The sequence below is a fragment of the Echiichthys vipera genome (assembly GCF_963691815.1).
Source record: "Echiichthys vipera genome assembly, chromosome: 2".
NCBI lineage: Eukaryota > Metazoa > Chordata > Actinopteri > Perciformes > Trachinidae > Echiichthys > Echiichthys vipera.
Window position 1 is genome coordinate 11,823,700 of NC_139827.1, and position 17,518 is coordinate 11,841,217.

At 37.1% G+C, this 17,518-nt stretch overlaps 1 protein-coding gene across 1 annotated transcript; it reads left to right on the forward strand.

The window, feature by feature from the left end:
• The first annotated feature begins 2,771 nt into the window (after nucleotides 1-2,771).
• On the forward strand, nucleotides 2,772-14,170 carry ppm1kb (protein phosphatase, Mg2+/Mn2+ dependent 1Kb). Its single transcript, XM_083931106.1, has 7 exons — nucleotides 2,772-2,898; nucleotides 4,814-5,336; nucleotides 5,525-5,625; nucleotides 9,101-9,266; nucleotides 9,615-9,759; nucleotides 10,237-10,371; nucleotides 11,492-14,170. The coding sequence occupies exons 2-7, from the start codon at nucleotides 4,867-4,869 to the stop codon at nucleotides 11,621-11,623; spliced, it is 1,149 nt and encodes a 382-aa protein (XP_083787232.1). The 5' UTR covers nucleotides 2,772-2,898; nucleotides 4,814-4,866; the 3' UTR covers nucleotides 11,624-14,170.
• Nucleotides 14,171-17,518: the final 3,348 nt, after the last annotated feature.

Genomic DNA, 17,518 nt, shown 5'->3' on the forward strand with positions numbered 1-17,518 from the left:
TACCACAGCTGCCTACGTCACTGAACGTTACAGGCAGGGGGAGCTGTGATTGGTCCGCCGACCAGGAAGTGCAGGTGTTACAACAAATTGTGTGACCCCTCACATTCTGTGATCTCATTCATTTCCCTTCAAAATTTAATTTCGGAATTATTTTGAGTTGTATAGCTTTAAAATATCTAATGTAATGAAATGTATTTTTACAGCTGATATACTACAATATTTCTTAAGGAAATGTGATTACACAGCCTACTTTAGAATTAAATTGTTTTGTATTAATTTACTTTGTATTTATTGTTTAAAGTTTCGTTTTGTCGATTGTATGGTACTCTTTCGTCTTAAATGTACTTAGGTTATGTTATCATAATGTAAGATTGCAATGTTCATTGAAAGGAACAGTTCAACTCAATTTTATTTACAATGCCATATCATAACCAAAGGTATCTCAGGACACTTTACAGAGTAGGTAAAGACCACACTCTATGACTTATTTATGATTTACAAAGACCCAATAATTTCCCCGTTGAGTACAGTGGCAATAAAAACATTCCCTTTAACATGCAGGAACGTCCAACACACGAAAACAAAGAAAAAATGGACAGACAGATGGAAAAAGAGACACAAAGACAGACAGAGAGACACTTCCAGAGATGCAAGCAACAACAAAAGTAAGAGTAACGATAATAATATCTATAGTAATGTGAATATGACTCATATGTTATAACAGTTAATATAGAAGAATAGTAGAAACAAGTACAGCTAAGGTGATGATAATAATTATGGTGGTAAATATGATCAATGATGAGTAGTGGTAAATGACTGCCTTATATATCATTTTGATGCCAAACCTTTTGTGTAAACTCCCATGATGTTTGTGAAAATTTACAAATAAATTTGTAAGAGAAAGAAAGAGATCTGATTAATTATATTTCCAGTGCAAACGTTATTCTCACTGTATCATCAAACGTTTTTATTTTGATAGCAGCTGTTGCAAAATGGTGTTTCCTAGTGTTTAGACATTGTTATAGCTGTAAAGAAAAAGAAAAACCCAGCACTCAGAATTAGTAGAAGCAACACCACAGTGTAGATATACACCAGTGTAGTACAACTAAAAGAAAAGTAGAAGTACTCAAGCATAAGCATCCAAATATACTTAAAGTACAAAAAGTAAAATTACTAATTTGTCAGAATGACTAATTTCAGAATAATTCATAGTATAATATTGCATTATGATTAATGATTCAATAATGTGTACATTACTTTATTGTTGCTGCTTCTAAATATGAGTCCTACCTCAAAATTGTACTTAGTTATATACTAGTTATAAAATGCAGAGAGACATTAAATTGATTCAAAATTTAAGTCTGCAATTGAAGCACACTGTTAATACTGATTCCAGCTGTGGTTAAGTTATTATACATTTGGAGAATATTTCAATCACATTACATTTGCGAAGAAATTGGGCAAAATGAGACGTACATCAAGGCAATGCCCACATATGAATTGGCATTTAAATCTATATTTTAAAATGCAATTATAATTTATAGATTTGCTGGGTTACAATATGCACATGTCATCTGAATTTGATTGCAAAATTCAAGAAGTATGCAATAAATGTTATTTTTTTTAAAAAGCTAAATGGCAGCACATTTAAAGAGGTGCAACTGTGCACAAAAAACTTTATAACTTGGTAAAAAAACAAACACACGCCTGCACTAGTCACTTCATACCTCATTTTACTGGTCACCATAGCCTGTCTGACTACTTGCACCTTACTGCATACATAAATATATCCTTCAGGCCTATACCTAAATATCCTCAGACATACAGCTACTGCACAAATTACTTTATAGACTCTCATTGACATACTTTATATACTCTCAGTTATATTTTGTATTTATACTTCTCTAATCTTTTATAACACAGTTGTGTAGTTCAATAACTACGCAAAAATGTATGGTAAAAAAAAATCTTTAAAGTTTTTTTATTGTCCCAACAAATGAATATTTGACACACTGATGATGCATTATGGTTTACTAGTTTTCCATTTAATAATTATTATCCAAATAAATCCTAACATCCATACTTTCAGGCCCAAAATTGTGCAGGAATCATGTTATTAGAGTTACTGCACTTAGGCTTTGTAGGGCAGTACAGTTGTGTTGCGCATTGCACTACATGTTTGCACCTTGTTTTGTGTCTTGTTTACCTTGCACCTTATGTTAATGATGTTTTCTTTACTCCCACTGACTGTTGCATCATCCTTTCTGTTCCTTGCTGTATACAGATGGATAACAATAAAGTCCCTCATACAGTTTAGTTTTCAACTGAATGGAGTTATATTAGGAGCAGAGAGCACACAATTCACAATTTCCTTCGGGATTAATAAAGTTCTGTCTTATCCTTTCTTCAAAGTACCACCACAGGTATGGAAAAATGTTGTTTTCTGGGCATAAAGGACAGCCACAAATTGAACAAACACCAACAAACCCAAAGAAAGAGCCTTTACCCGTGTTCCTTATAAAACTAGATTGACATAACATCCAATAAGTATGGGGTGAATGTGGACTAAGGTAAACATTCAGGTCTCACAAGCCTTATGTAATAAAAATGCTTCTCTGGCTGGCTGCAGGAATTCCAAAGTTGCCGGTTGCTGATTGGTGCATTCAGCTGTCAGTAATCGCGCTGACGGCCAATCATCTGCGCTGAGCGGGGGGCGTTACTCCAGGCGTAGTCGTTTCCAGCCCGCTGATTGGCGCGGCCACACAGGCCGTGTTTGATAACATTGAAGACACAAACACTGGGACGAGACCAGGGTGGCGGTTATACTCAGTTATTAACAAGTTCTGTTCAATAAACCAACATAGGACTACGGCTTTTTAACGAAGCAAAACATCAAAGGTATGTTTTTTAGCCGATACACCAATGAAAGGTGAAGGAGAATCGTCTTGGTAATTTACAAACCGCGAACTTCGGGTTAATGCTAGCTACCAAGCTAGCAGGTCAGCTAAAGAAGGCTGTCTCTATGTAGCTCGTTAATGCTAACGCGGCCGACACAGAACGACACTGACTGTAACGTTTGTTCAATTGCGTTTTTCATAACTGCAGTATGTTCATGTTACACATGTGACACTTGTGTTATTATTATCGGGACACTGGCGAGAGAAGGGGCAGATTGTTGACTCGAGAGTTGCGTCATTCATGTAACGCCAACGTTCATAATAACGTTACTTTACGAATATCCGTTAGTAATAAATGTTATACTTAGTGCAATGCTTCAACTAATGAAGTGAAGCAAGACTATCAGGATTTGTAATAGTCCCTTTTTATTAATGGATGAATATTAAAAGTCATAAATGGACCAATAAACATATAAGGAATTACTTCTACAGCAAAGGAAAATCGCTCCAGGGGGGAAATATATAAGTATATATATATATATATATATATATATATATATATATATATAAATTGAAAGAATTACATTATAAAGTCATGCACAATATTTATCCCACTAATAAATGTGTTTCGAGGTTCGCAGATGGGGACAACAAATGTGAATTTTGTAAGATTGAAGAAGAAACTAGTATTCATTTGTTCTGGGAGTGTCAGTATACATAAAAAAATAGCTTTTTTTTTAACATTCAGTACATTCATTCCATTAAAATTGTAGGTAAAAGATGCTATGAAAAAAACAAACAATACAGTGAATTGTCAACTTAATAATTCTACAGGGAAAATTTCATATCCATAAAACTATATTCTCTAAATCTTGGCCAAACTTATTATTATACAATAATATATATACAAAATTATTTTGAGTCTATCCAAATTATTAATAATAAGAAATGTAGTTATACCGCTGATATATTACAAGATTTTTGTAAGGAAATGTAATAATATGCCCCACCATTTTAGGTTCATTTCTTTGTTTTTATCTATTTATGCTTCATATATTGTACTCTCTTTTGCTAAATTTACTTATGTATTGTCATTATAATTTAAGACTGTAATGTTCACTGAAAGGAGAAATGACTGCCTCAGATATACCTTTTTTTTGGTCATGTATGTTGCCGAAAAGATCTGCAATGTTTGTAATGTGATAGTTCTGAAAATATGCAAATAAAGTTTAAAAAAAAGTTACATTACAAAATATCTATCTGTCCTATGTATTTATTAGCAATGTTTGCAGACACATTTATAAAAAAGCATTTATTTAATAATAATAATATGAGTTTAATTATGATCAGTTGACAAACAAAGTGCTTATCCCCATCATTAAGACAAGCACTCTACGTTAAACATGTGTAATAAGGTTATTTGGGGTTCACCTCAAGACCTATGGGGCTGTAGCTAACTATTTTAATTATTATTGCAATAATTGGAGAGAGTGTACATAAAAAAATAGTATAGTATATTATACTCTACGTTTTTTGCAATTTTTTTACAGTTACTGAAAAGTTTTCTATCAGTCAACGCGCTGTTTCAGCTCTACTACCCCCCACCCTCCACACATCCTCTATTTGTCCTTTTTTAACTAGGTCACTGTTTTAAGAACCTTTTGTAAACAAGTATGTGTTTGCGGCATAACCTGTTGTGTTCCTATATATTTTGAGATAAGAGGAATCTCATTTACATGAGGATTTTTAGTTTTCTGAGGCAAAACAAGTAACTCAGGGCTGGTGGCATTAGCTGCAACATTTTAGATGTTCTGGTACTTTGGGGCCCTCCTGAACAAACAAACAATGTTTTTTGTTACGTTTATTAAAATTCTGCGTCGAGTCTAAATAACCCATTCTTCTTTATGTTTGGACAGCCGGTCACTACCTCTGCATCCAGTGCTTCTCCAGTATTTGTGTGGTCAGGGGGATGTCAGCAGCCTGCCTTGCGCGCCTGGCACGGTGCAGTGGTCCTCATATGGGACGTAGTGGTCTTTTTCCGATGACACTAGTCCCACTCACATCCCAGCAGGACAGCCACCTCCAGTTCACAGTCTTCCGGAGACGGCTTTACTGCCCTTCAGAAAAACGGAACAGCAACACACGCTTTGATGCAGACAGCAGTGGGCGCCCTACTACTTGGGATTCATTTGGCATCTGGGACAATCGTATTGATGAGCCCATTCTGCTGCCTTCCAGCATTCGCTATGGCAAGCCCATTCCCAAAGTCAGCTTATCAAGGGTAGGCTGCGCCTCACTCATCGGTAAACGCAAGGAGAATGAAGACCGCTTCCAGGTCTCACAAATGACTGACAGCATCCTCTACTTTGCGGTGTTTGATGGGCACGGGGGGCCAGAAGCAGCTGACTTTTGTGAAAAATACATGGAGAAATACATCAAGTAAGGAATTAATTAAATGTTACTTAGTTAGGATCTTTATTGTCCCCAAGGGGATAATCGTTTTCACACAAGTCAGTTCTTTTTTTCCTGGCAGCATACATTAAAAGAATTTACCAGTCATTGTCACATGATTGCAATGTCATAACTTTGTAGCTGATATTCTGATCAAGGAAGTGTTTTATTTTCAGGGATCTTGTGGCAGAGGAGTCCAATCTGGAAGTAGTTTTAAAGAAGGCCTTCCTTGAAGTAGACAAAGCGTTTGCAAGGCACTTGCACTTCTCTCCAAGTGGTAGGTTCTTTCATGTTACATGTACACAGATATACTGTGTATATATACACACATGTATTTATGTAATGACACTTTTTTTCTTCTCTCTTCGAAACCTAACTAGGCTTTGAAGCCTTGGATTGGACATGGCCCAAGCACTTTTGGTTAGAGATCTGTGATTTTACCCAAAGCTACTTAATAACTGATGAACAATAAACCAGCTACAAGTAGAGCAAACACTAGTACTCCACCGCTTCACTACACATCTACACATACAGAAAGGTAACAAATTAAAGGGAAAAAAACATGTGTATGTGTGAATAAACAAAAGTATATCTTTCCATGAGGGGGCACTGAATGGGTTTGGATTATTGTAATGAAAATCATGTAAATCATAAACTATGGTCTTAAGAGTCACCAGATCTCCAACCGGTTAAACACCAGTGGGAGATTGTAAACTGGTGTTCAGACAGTGTGCTCCACCTCTATCTGCAACCCCAAATGAGAGAATATCTTTGGAAAGAATAGCATACACTTCTTTAAGTGTCCGTTAATGTTGTTTTTTTTCCTTTAATTTGTCACCCAGCTGTTGATATGTTGTCAATCTGCAATTATATTGTTTAGCATTGTCTAGGGGTGCAACGGATAAAAAAAACTCTCGGATCGTTTCTCAGATCAGAGTCATGGATCGGATCAGCAAAAAAAAAATTAAAAATTCAAGTCAAATAAACATAATTTCGTCTTTTCCACTACATGTGCGAAGCACCCTATCTTTGGGCCTAATCCTGCCTCATTCAGGGCATTTGTTTGATTTTTGGCATTATCAGTTGTGACTGGGATATTAGTACTGGGCCTCTTTATCTTCCATTCCTCCACTGCTTGTGTCAGTACCTGCACAAGATGAGTGCCTGTGTGACTCTCGTTGAGAGGGGGCATGTCTGGAGCACCAGACTTTGCATCTCCCAGTCTGCTGTGATGAAGTGTGTGGTTATTGTCACATCTGCGTTCCCCTGGATGTCCACCCATCTGGCGTGAGCGCAACAGAGGATGCTCGAACACACAGATAGCGTTTGTGGTTGCTTTAGCTCGGTGGGATTGTGCAGCAAGGGGCTGCTTAAATGCCGCATTGATAAGCATTTGTTGAGCAGCTTTCGTTTTCATTCCGGTCAGAGAAACATTGGGGTGATGTTGCTTCAAATGCATGGCCATGCTTGATGTGCTTCTTCTGTAATATGGCTTTCTTGTGCCACAGTGCCTACACACTGTCACGGTTTTATCCACTAGCCTCTTTCCTCAAACATTGTACTTGACAGGGAAGCCAAAATGCTTCCATGCAGGGGATTTAAATGTCGTGGGGCATTCAAGCTCCTCCGTTCCTCCACTCGCCATGACCACGCTGCTCTTAACAAGTGTGTGGACTGAACATGCGCACAACGTTTTTCTTCATAAATCAATCCGCGGATCACGTGTGTTCCGAACCAAAGATATTGATCTGAACAGATCATGGATCAATGATGATCCGTTGCACCACTAGCATTGTCATTGAAATTGATATGAGGTGTAATTTGAGCACCGCTCAATCAAATGAATGCAAAACATTTTTCTTAATAAATCATGTGGTTTACATGTTTGCCCTAGTCATACAGAAATTCAGCTTGACTTTTCTCAAAAGGCATTATGTCTAATTTAAGGTTATTTGTTGATATAAAAGCTAGTATACCTGTAATGTGGCCATTCATCGGCCACGCTGTGTGAAATGTCCCAATATGCCTGTGTGTGTGTGTGTGCATGTTATCTACGGCAGCTGCTGACCCAGCTAAGAGCTGGAGGCCCTTGGCACCAATGTGGATGACGAGAGACTAGATATTGAAGGAGAGTCCAGCGGGTCCTAAATCCTGGACTACTGGAAGGTTCCCTATCTTTCTCTCACTCCGCTCTCTCTCTTCCTTTTTCTTCTCTTCTCTCCCCAAGTGTATGCAACACTTCTTGTGAGACAGTGCGTCAGTTTGACACGTTGTATGAGATGTCTGTTGTCAGTGACTGATCTAGTCCATGAGATGCACCATGTTTAACGTACAGATTATCCTGAAACAAACGCACACATCTTAAAATCTCCAGCTAGTCATCTTATTTACCTCTTTGGAGAGAGCATGGTCTAATGCAGGTCTCCATATGTTGGCAGATAAATCAAAGTAATGACATATGATGGTGTTTTATCAAATTTTTCACCCTTTTAAGGAACTAAAGTTAGTATTTATATGTAGTTAACCATTCTCCAGACACATAACGTTGGCTGTAACCATGCTGCCTAGTTCAATTTTAAAATGATCTTTGCCTGCATTAAAAATTATAGTTACAAATGACCATGTACCGAATAAATTATATCTTTTTATAATTTACTTATGAGAGATTAGTAGTAGAAGAGTACGGTATAGACGTTAGGAATTTGCGCTCCTGCTATATGGACTTTGTGTGCTTCTGCATCGCTCCTCTTCGCGCCTCTTGTTATTCTTGGAATCGTTTCAGTCTGGTTAAATCCGTGGTTAAATATCCACCACAATGTCTCTTTCTACACTGGAAAAAAACACCACAAAACAAACCAACAATTCAACAGAGAAGTATTTGTTTATAACTGTCGCTATGAAGCCTGTGTGTTTACTCTGCAACAAGCGTAAATCTTAATTGGTAAAGAAACTAGTGACTTAAGTTATCAGATAAATGTAGTGGAGGAAAAAGTAGGATGAATTGTAGTGTATTATATATATATATATATATATATATATATATATATTTATATATATATATATATATATATATATATATTTATATATATATATATATATATATATATATATATATATATATATATATATATATTTATATGTATATATAATAGCATGAAAAGAAAATACCCACCTAAAAAACAAGAGCCTCAAACTTCTCCTTAAAGATAAATATACATGTACCGTGGTATTATACGGTTATGTCTATGCTTTAAATTATACCGTGATATAAATTTTAGACCATACCGTACAGTCCTAATTAGTCGTCCATTTTTCACATTTATAACTAGATAAATGCACATAAACATAGTAAAACAAAACAAATCTTAGTATAAAGAATAGTAGTTAAGTAATTTAGAGGAGTGTATAAGATGTTTTTTTAATATTAAGATCACTACTGGACACTGATAATGCTGTGTCAGTTAACATTTATTATTTTTGTTTCAGACTTAGACTTAGCTGTAAAATTGGCTCTGGACCTCAACTCTGTTCTGAAACAGTTTGACCTGCATGTGTGACTGGCTCCTCTGTTTAATGTGTTATCTCTAGTTCACTATATGACTTCCCAGTTCCCTCCCATGTGTTAATGTTTTGATGTGTGGATGTGAGAGTGTGAGATACTCCATGTGGTTGTTGTGAACAGTGTGAACTTTTGGTGTGGACCTTTTTTATGGCGCCTTCCACCTCTGATGTTTCCTTTTATGTCTCTGTAGTACCTGGGGTGAATGTAGGGACCACCTCCACTGTTGCCCTGCTGAGGGACGGCATTGAGCTGGTGGTGGGCAGTGTGGGTGACAGCCGCGCCATGATGTGCCGCAAGGGAAAGGCCCTAAAACTCACTGTCGACCACACTCCTGAGAGGAAGGACGAGAAAGAGAGGTACCAAGTTGTTGTCATCTTTTGTTGTGTTGGCAAAGAACATCTGTGGGAGATGGTGGTATGAAAAGTCTGTAAAATAAGTATAAAATTTGATGTTGTGCCTGTTAAAAAAAGCATACATCTTTATATTACTTATTATTACCTGTGTAAAAGGGAGTAATAAAGTAATTAAAGTCATATCTGTGAGAAGATAAACATCCAGTGGTTAAAAGCAGGTACTGAACTGTATTTAGGCATTTTGTTTTTAGTCCCCATTAATTGTTTAAAAATTAATATTCCCCCCTGAGTAAAACCAGACCAACTGCCATAATCCCTTTTGTACCCCTCTCCCTCTCATCCTGTCTCAAGGATAAGGACAAGTGGAGGTTTTATCACCTGGAATAGTCTGGGACAGTCAAACGTCAACGGCAGGTTGGCCATGACGCGCAGCATCGGAGACTTTGACCTGAAGAACACGGGAGTCATTGCTGAGCCTGAGACCAAGAGAATATCGGTTTGTTTTACAAATGTATAAAATGAGAATACTTCACATTTGTTGTTTGTTTCAGGCTAATCTATACTGTATTTGACAGAATTATAACTTTAATCATGTGTGCCGGAATTCAAGAGATAATACAAATTCAGCTTCTCTTTTTTTTGTTAACACCGTACGTACGGCCTCATAATGGCAACACAGACTTGTAACAAACATGTTCACAGTGCTGTTTTTACAATCTGCATCTCTTGACATCCACCTTGAATGTGTTGGTGTTTATATTACAGTTAATATTGCACATCTGGATATATTTTGTATAGCTGTTCTTCTGAATAACCACTGATGCATATTTTCACATCTGCCTCAACTTGTTAATGCATAACTGGTTCACTGTATAATTAGGTATTATTTTAGGATTTAATTTGTTCTCTGCTTACGCATCAAAGTAGTTTGATGCTCAAGCATTGTCGAAATGTCTGCTTCCCTTGTCCTCAGTTGCACCACGCCCACGACTCGTTCCTAGCGCTGACCACAGACGGTGTTAACTTCATTATGAATAGTCAGGAGATCTGCGATGTCATCAATCAGTGCCACGACCCCAAGGAGGCAGCTCAGAGAATATCTGACCAGGTAAGATGTTCATACTTGGCTTTTAATACGCCAGTAGGGAAGCAGGAACTTCCTGTGTTTTGAATGGCTTTATGCCTCGTTAACATAAAGAGGGTGCTTATTGGCAGTTATCTTTGAATGGCATCAGATATTTATTGAAATAACGTGGATTAGCCTTCAGTCACAGTCATCCTCCTATGAAGAGAGTATTTTGTACAGTGTTGAAAGTCTTTCAAGAAATACTTCATGTTAGGGCAGTTCGATATATGGGGAACATACTGTATGTAATATGCGATAACAATATCAGTAAACTGCTTAAATAAATTTTAATTAAAAAATTTAATACATTCACGAAAGGCACCATTAAAAGAAGAACGATACTTTTATTTTAAAAGGCAGTTTTCTACTGATATTCTCTTCCAGCGGTCTAAAAAAAAACCTGCGTGTCTTTCCTGATGTTGCAGTCTTTTGAGATGTTTTTATTGCGCACGTTGATATCGCAATTAGTTAAATTATTTTTTGTGCAGCAATACTTTGTCTATCTCATGTTTTGAAATGTCCTACATCAAGTTAGTATTTTGCTCCTTTAAGGATAAGACAGTGGGCCACCAGTAAAATCCGCTCCTGCATCGTTTCCCTCACCGTGGTTTTGTGGTTGCTATGGTAACACAGCAATCTCAGACCAGAGACATTTTGTCTCCCCAGTACCCAAATTTACAAAACTGCATCATGAATTCACGCGATCTGAAGTAAAAGAATCACATGTTAAGTAAGGTTTTTCAGGTCAAGGTCTGCGAGAGAGAAACGCAGCATAAATAGTTCTGCACATTGCATCTGAGCTGAACGGACCAGCGTAGCAAAAAAGAACGCTCCTCTAGTTTATTTAAGAAAATCAATTCACATACCATAGCATTTTGATGCATTTTACTCTGCTGGTAGGCAACCCAATAAACATTTTGGGTACCAACCCTGACTTTGGGAAAGACTCCTAACTGTTGATGAATGTTGCCAACACACATATTGCTATACCTTGATTTAAATGTAAATAAGCCCTCATAAATATAGAAAGACCTCCAAGCTAGCAAATTTTACACATATGTTAATGTTTCTTTTTAATTGTTCTGGTCCTCTGCTCTCTCAGGCTCTTCAGTATGGCTCAGAGGACAACAGCACAATAATCGTGGTGCCCTTTGGTGCTTGGGGAAAGCACAAGAGCTCGGACGCAAGATTCTCCTTCAGTAGAAGTGTTGTGTCCAGCGGTCGCTGGGCCTAATCAGCGGGGCGTTGGATGAAAAGGTTCTGGTCTGTGGACCTAATTAATGTGTGCAATACAATCAAAAAACAGTGCCCTTGTGGAGACATGATTAGTGTGGTTTGCCCAAACAATAACACCTTAGGGTTACAACATGTTATTTAGAGTAGCATGATATTTATCAGCCTCTGTGAAGTAAGCGGCTCTAAATTCATGATGTCATGAAATTTTAAACATCCTCTTTATAAAAGGTTTTTATCTTCTAGCAAGCCAATGACCTTATAGGTGCTAAAAGCTGAGAAGTGTTTGATTGGCAGACAGGATAACATAATAACATGAATACTGACACCAGTGTGTATGTGGCCTGCTCTACATTAGCTAAGATTTTAAGACTTTTATTCCTAACTGTCTGCCATTCAGATATATTTTTACCTATTTAGCTGTAATGCCCCAGTTTGCACATTTTTATTTTCATGGTTAACTTCATGTGGACAAAGTCACAAAAATAATCTGTATTTTACCAGTTGTTTAAAGCCTGCAGTCCTTCCATGTCTCAGTGTTAAGGGTAGGACCGTATATAAAGATGAATGACGCATCTCCGCTTCCTTTAACTTTATAAAAGTGATACCAAAATATCCTGAATATGGATGCAGCTTTTAAAAAAAATTTACAACCAGAGTCTGCACAGTAGTGATACACCCGCCTGAACAATTGTGAGTCAAATCAGAGCTGTCAATCATGACCAGGAGTATTTTTTCCAGTCATGGAAAATGAGATAAAAAGTAAAATATCTAGGAAAACACTTTCAACATTGTTCTACCTGATTTGAAATGAGAATGAATTACTCGTCTATCGATCAGAGCTCCCCGAATGTTCAAGTGATGGTTCATGAACAAGAGTATTTTATATTGTTTTTTTATTATTCTAGTATTCTATGATCAATTTGTCATAATTTCTAAGCATGTGAGAGACAATTTCATATGGAAGTTTAGACATAAACTAATCATCTTTAACCCTTCCACACTTGAAAAACGAACAAACTTGAACAAACATCAACGTGGTGAAATCTTTGGGTAAAATATATATTTGACATGAACTTGGATTTTTTTTACGTTGGTCCATGTATCATCCGCTTACACGGAGGGGGAGGGTTATAACCATTACTGCAGTGAGCCACCAGGGGGCGATAAAGATGTTACGGCTTCACTTTTGGGCCAGTGTTTATCCAATCCTTCTATAAGGTATGTAAACAGCAGCACATGCAAAGACGAGAGTGGGAGAAAAACACAATAATAAAACTCCATTAATTTGTCAAATGATTAAAATGAATAGAACCCACGTATGAAAATAGAAAATCTACTGAAATGTACATAGAAATGTCACGACTTCTGGAGCAACTGGAATATAAGCATCTCGACCAAAGTAAGTCAGTGAGTAAGTCGTGATGGAGTTTCCTGTTCGTCTTTTGGGTCAAAGCATCCCATGGATGCATTGAAGCCCAATTGCACAGCCTTGATGGTTTGGGAGAAATAAACCCTGAATGATCTGTGATCTGCTGAACTGGTGTGAATGGGGTTGCTTAAAGGGATAGTTCTGTACGTCAGTCTGTTTATGTGAACAGCATTTCAGTGGCTGAATCTGACATTTATTTAAATGACACAAGAGATCCGTGTTTTTTTTTTCAATTTAAACAAGTGTTCATATCTATCGATTTGAAAAAGGTCTCTGAAGGGCACTAAGAAGTGTTCGGGGTACAGAAGTGTACAGTTTATGTTTTGTAAATAATTATATTTATGTACATCTGGAAAACTGATGGTCGACGATCTAAAGAAAGTCTCATATCAGAATATTTCACCCACGCAGGTCATTTTGCTTTGGTGCTCGTGTTGTGTAAAGCTACGTTGTTTTTGATTGTAACTCGTTTACAATCAGTAATTCCTCATTTACACCGTTTGTGTCACTCTGAAAGATAAACGCACACTTAATAAATCACTAGAGTTGTTCATCTAAGAGCTACGTTTGACAATGTGAATGTCTGCTTAAATGCCCTCCATGACTAAATATCAATCGACCCTGCGTGGTGTTGGAGTTATTAAGCTGTGTAAGTTGTCTTGGTTGACCTCATGTGAATGGATATATTTCCAGTGTAAGGCAGACTTTAACCATTCAATCGACTGTTTTTAACTGTTGCTTTTGTTTTGTGGTTGTTAAAGCTAGACAAACGCACCACTTCATATTTATCATCATTGATTTACAAGTGTTGTGTAGCCTACAGTTTTCCTTCAAACTCCATTTATAGGTGTTTTGTAAATACGTATGTTTTCGCGCTCTTTCACATATTTAATGAAACCTTGATTTATTGTAAGGACCTTGTCTTTATAATTAACACCTCCTCCTTACAAACCTCATCTGTTGAAGATATCTATGAGTGTATTCAGTTTTGTTTAATGGGTTTTGTTTCACTGCCTTTCAAATACAATCATTTTAGCTGTGGACCTGTATCTGGGACCTAAATGTGACTGTTTCAACAACACTCTGTTAATACTGTATTTTTGGTCTGAATGGATTGTGACACTTCAAATAAAAACTATACATAAACAAGTATTTTGTCTATGATGAAATTTACTGTATGTAGTGATGTCTTGTTTTAATGTACCGTGTCAGTCATCGAACCAAAATGATTTACATTGTATGTGTCGTGAACACATTTACCTTCTTGTCCAGTTCATCTAGGAATATATAAAAGAAATGTTTGATGGGTGTCACTTTTTATTTACATTCAATGGAAACTATTATAACAATTATTATCTTTCTGTTGCACAATCTGAATGAAGATTGGCACCTCAATTCTTCAGTGAAGGGCATGGTCAAAGGGCTTCACCCCCCACCCCCCAAATGCACGCCTAGGCTGTGATGTCAATTGGATTTGGGTCTTGCATGTTTGCTCTTTAGCACCCTTTCATAAATTTTAGCCTTTGAGTGCATTTTTGACATCAGGCGAGAATATACAGCGCCATGTGTTTATACATGTGCAGTTGGCTCCAAAGCCCCCCCCCCCCCCGACGGTCTTATGACAGAGTTGCTCCGATATATACAAAGTTCAGTACCCACATACTGTAGCTCTGATCATTTCTCACATATTTCACGCTGTCATTAGCTCGACCCAACCACAATTCGCCCGTTGAGTTTTTTTATTTAAAGATTCATTTTAAAAAATGTATTTTGGCAGTTTATTAAAGCCTTTTATTAGATAGGACAGACAGGAAATGGGGTGAGGGGGGGGGCATGCAGCAAAGGGCTGCAGGTCAGAGTCGAACCTGGGGCCGCTGCCTCGAGGACCTTCAGCCTCTTTACATGGGGACTGCTCTAACCACTGTTCCACCGTCCGCCCTAAGTCGGCCATTTTTAATTTTGTGTGTTTTTCATGTGGTTTATGCAAACATTTTTGCGCTCCTCCTCGAGGGATTATAGGATTTGATTCATATTTGGTTGGTATAACCCCCCGACGAATGTAATGCTCAATTGCAAAACCTTAAACTTGATATGTGTTGAAACTAGCTTGATTAAACTGTTGAGTTCAATAGTTTAAAGCAGTCCTCCCATGTCATGTGATATGCTACTTTAGTACACAACAAACATATATTACTGGGTCGAAACAAACACTTATTTGTCATTTTTATTTTTAAAAAGGGACAACGCACATTAATTAATAAGAGCAACAAAGTCACACATGTAAATGTGCCAGATTTAGCCATACAGGCTAATTTCCATCTGCAGTCCCTGGCAGGTTGAAGACATTTACGAAAATATTAAAAAGCACATAGACACAAGAACACATGAGCATGACAAATTACAGCAACACAGCAATTTAATATCCAGGGATTCACATGATAGACACCAACGCTGACTGTCCCTGTAACAATTTGGCTCCAGTTATGCACACTGTCCATGCACGGTGCAGCGATATACTAAGTCTCACACTAGTTTAGTTTTCAAACCATGATGTCGTGTTTGAGAGTTTGGATGTGTTTTTTGATTTCCATGCATTTGTGTTCAACAACAAATGAGCAGACTTCTGAAACTTGCTTAACTTGTGTCCATCACAGTCTGCATCAATAGTTCTAAATTACTTTAAAGGTCTGTTCTGCTCTACCAGGTATTCACAATGTAACCAAGACAAAAACAACTAATGCAAACTTGAGTTTCAAATGGCACAGATGTAGCACGTTTCATGTGTGAAAGTCAAACTGTCTCAATCATTCTGTTTTGAGTGGTGAATCAAGGGTTAAACCGTGGTGCAGCTTGGAGGCTGGACGGTGAGGCACCTGTCCCTGCTGTCATGAGCTGATGTTAGTCCGCCTGCACGGTCCCTCTGCTCTGCCAGTCTGCTGCTCCTGAAGGCTGCAGCAGGATCTCTGGACCAGCGGCCTCTCACAGTCTCAGCCTCACAGCCCGGTAAGTCACTGCTTAACCTTCCATTACTTTGCAACAGGATTTAATTAATTGTTTTAAATATCGACTCTGCAAAACTTGGTTTGTCTAATTCAGGATGGAGCAAGAGGAAATAGATCCTACAAGTTAATTAATGTTTTAAATCTATAATGGTGTATATTAAAATTAAGTAGTGTAAGAATTAGTGCTATAGACAGCATTTATATGTCCTGTGTGTAGTTTTTATTAGTTTTTTCCTGCTTTGGCTTAGAATAATTAACCCGTAGGCTTACACTAACAGTATTACTACTAGACGTATTTCTTTACTTCCTAAAGCTCCTTCACTGTAAAAACAACAACTTGTTTTCCAAATCGGTGGCTATTATCTTTCAGCAGCACACAAAATAACAAGCAGAATTTAATCTAGAAATCTAACATACTGGCACTGATGCCCTATATTTATCAAATATACCATTATGTCACGTTCCTCTAATAATAATGAGAATAAAAAGGGAGTGGAGCCTTGTCTTCTGGATATAACATATTCTGCAGGCTTAAAATTAATTATAATAAGTCACAGTCATAGGAAGAAGAAAGGGAGGAATTTGGAGCAGTTTATTAGTTAATTAGTTAATTTATTGTAGTTTCTAATTTATGTTTTCACTTATGACGCTATATTAGATCTATAAAATATATTTAGAAGTTTCAAGTCAACTCATAGAGTTGAGTACTATTTTTTCTATTTTAAAACTATACTATGGACACAGATGTACTCTACTTTGTTACTTTATTATATTAGTTAAAAATCACCCCATTTAACCACTTTTTCCTTGTTAACCGGCAAATGTCTATCCAGTGCTGACGTGAGGCTTTTTCTTTACTGCTCTGTCCTCCTTCAAAGTCTTTCATACATTAAGTAAACACAAATGTGACACCTCAACTGAGGATATAATGAAAGCATTTACTTCTGTTATGATTTGGACCTATAAATAAAATAGAATTGAATTGAATTGAATTGAAACGTGTTAAATATTTTTTAAATAAGGGTTATACCATCTGGGTTTCACTTCACAGCGTCCTTAAAACAATTAAATTCAAGGAATATTGTACAGGCAAACGTTGAAGAGAGACATTTGTTTGAAATTATTAATATCACCATAATGAATGATTGACCCATGTCTTTATTAGAATAAGTATGTTTCCCTTTGAAGTGTTAATAAAGGTAGATAAACATATTTTTTAACTGTGCTCCCTTTAAGGAGGCGTGAGTTTGAACATGAGAACATTTTACACTATCACGGTAGTTTAATAGCATTTTGGAAAAACTAATTTGGTTTTGAAACATTGGTAAAAAATTTGTGGAAGCTGAGTGTGTTTACTATTATCCTACTGTGGTGTGTGTGTGTTAGTGTGTGTGTGTGTGTGTGTGTGTGTGTGTGTGTGTGTGTGTGTGAGTGTGGTCCTAACCCATGACATGTTTTGGTT

Excerpts from the sequence above, each read along its gene's own strand:
- ppm1kb (XM_083931106.1), top strand. The coding sequence starts at position 4,867 with ATGTCAGCAGCCTGCCTTGCGCGCCTGGCACGGTGCAGTGGTCCTCAT. Across the intron at positions 5,626-9,100 it reads CTTGCACTTCTCTCCAAGTG|TACCTGGGGTGAATGTAGGG; the intron begins GTAGGTTCTTTC and ends ATGTCTCTGTAG. Across the intron at positions 10,372-11,491 it reads CTCAGAGAATATCTGACCAG|GCTCTTCAGTATGGCTCAGA; the intron begins GTAAGATGTTCA and ends CTGCTCTCTCAG.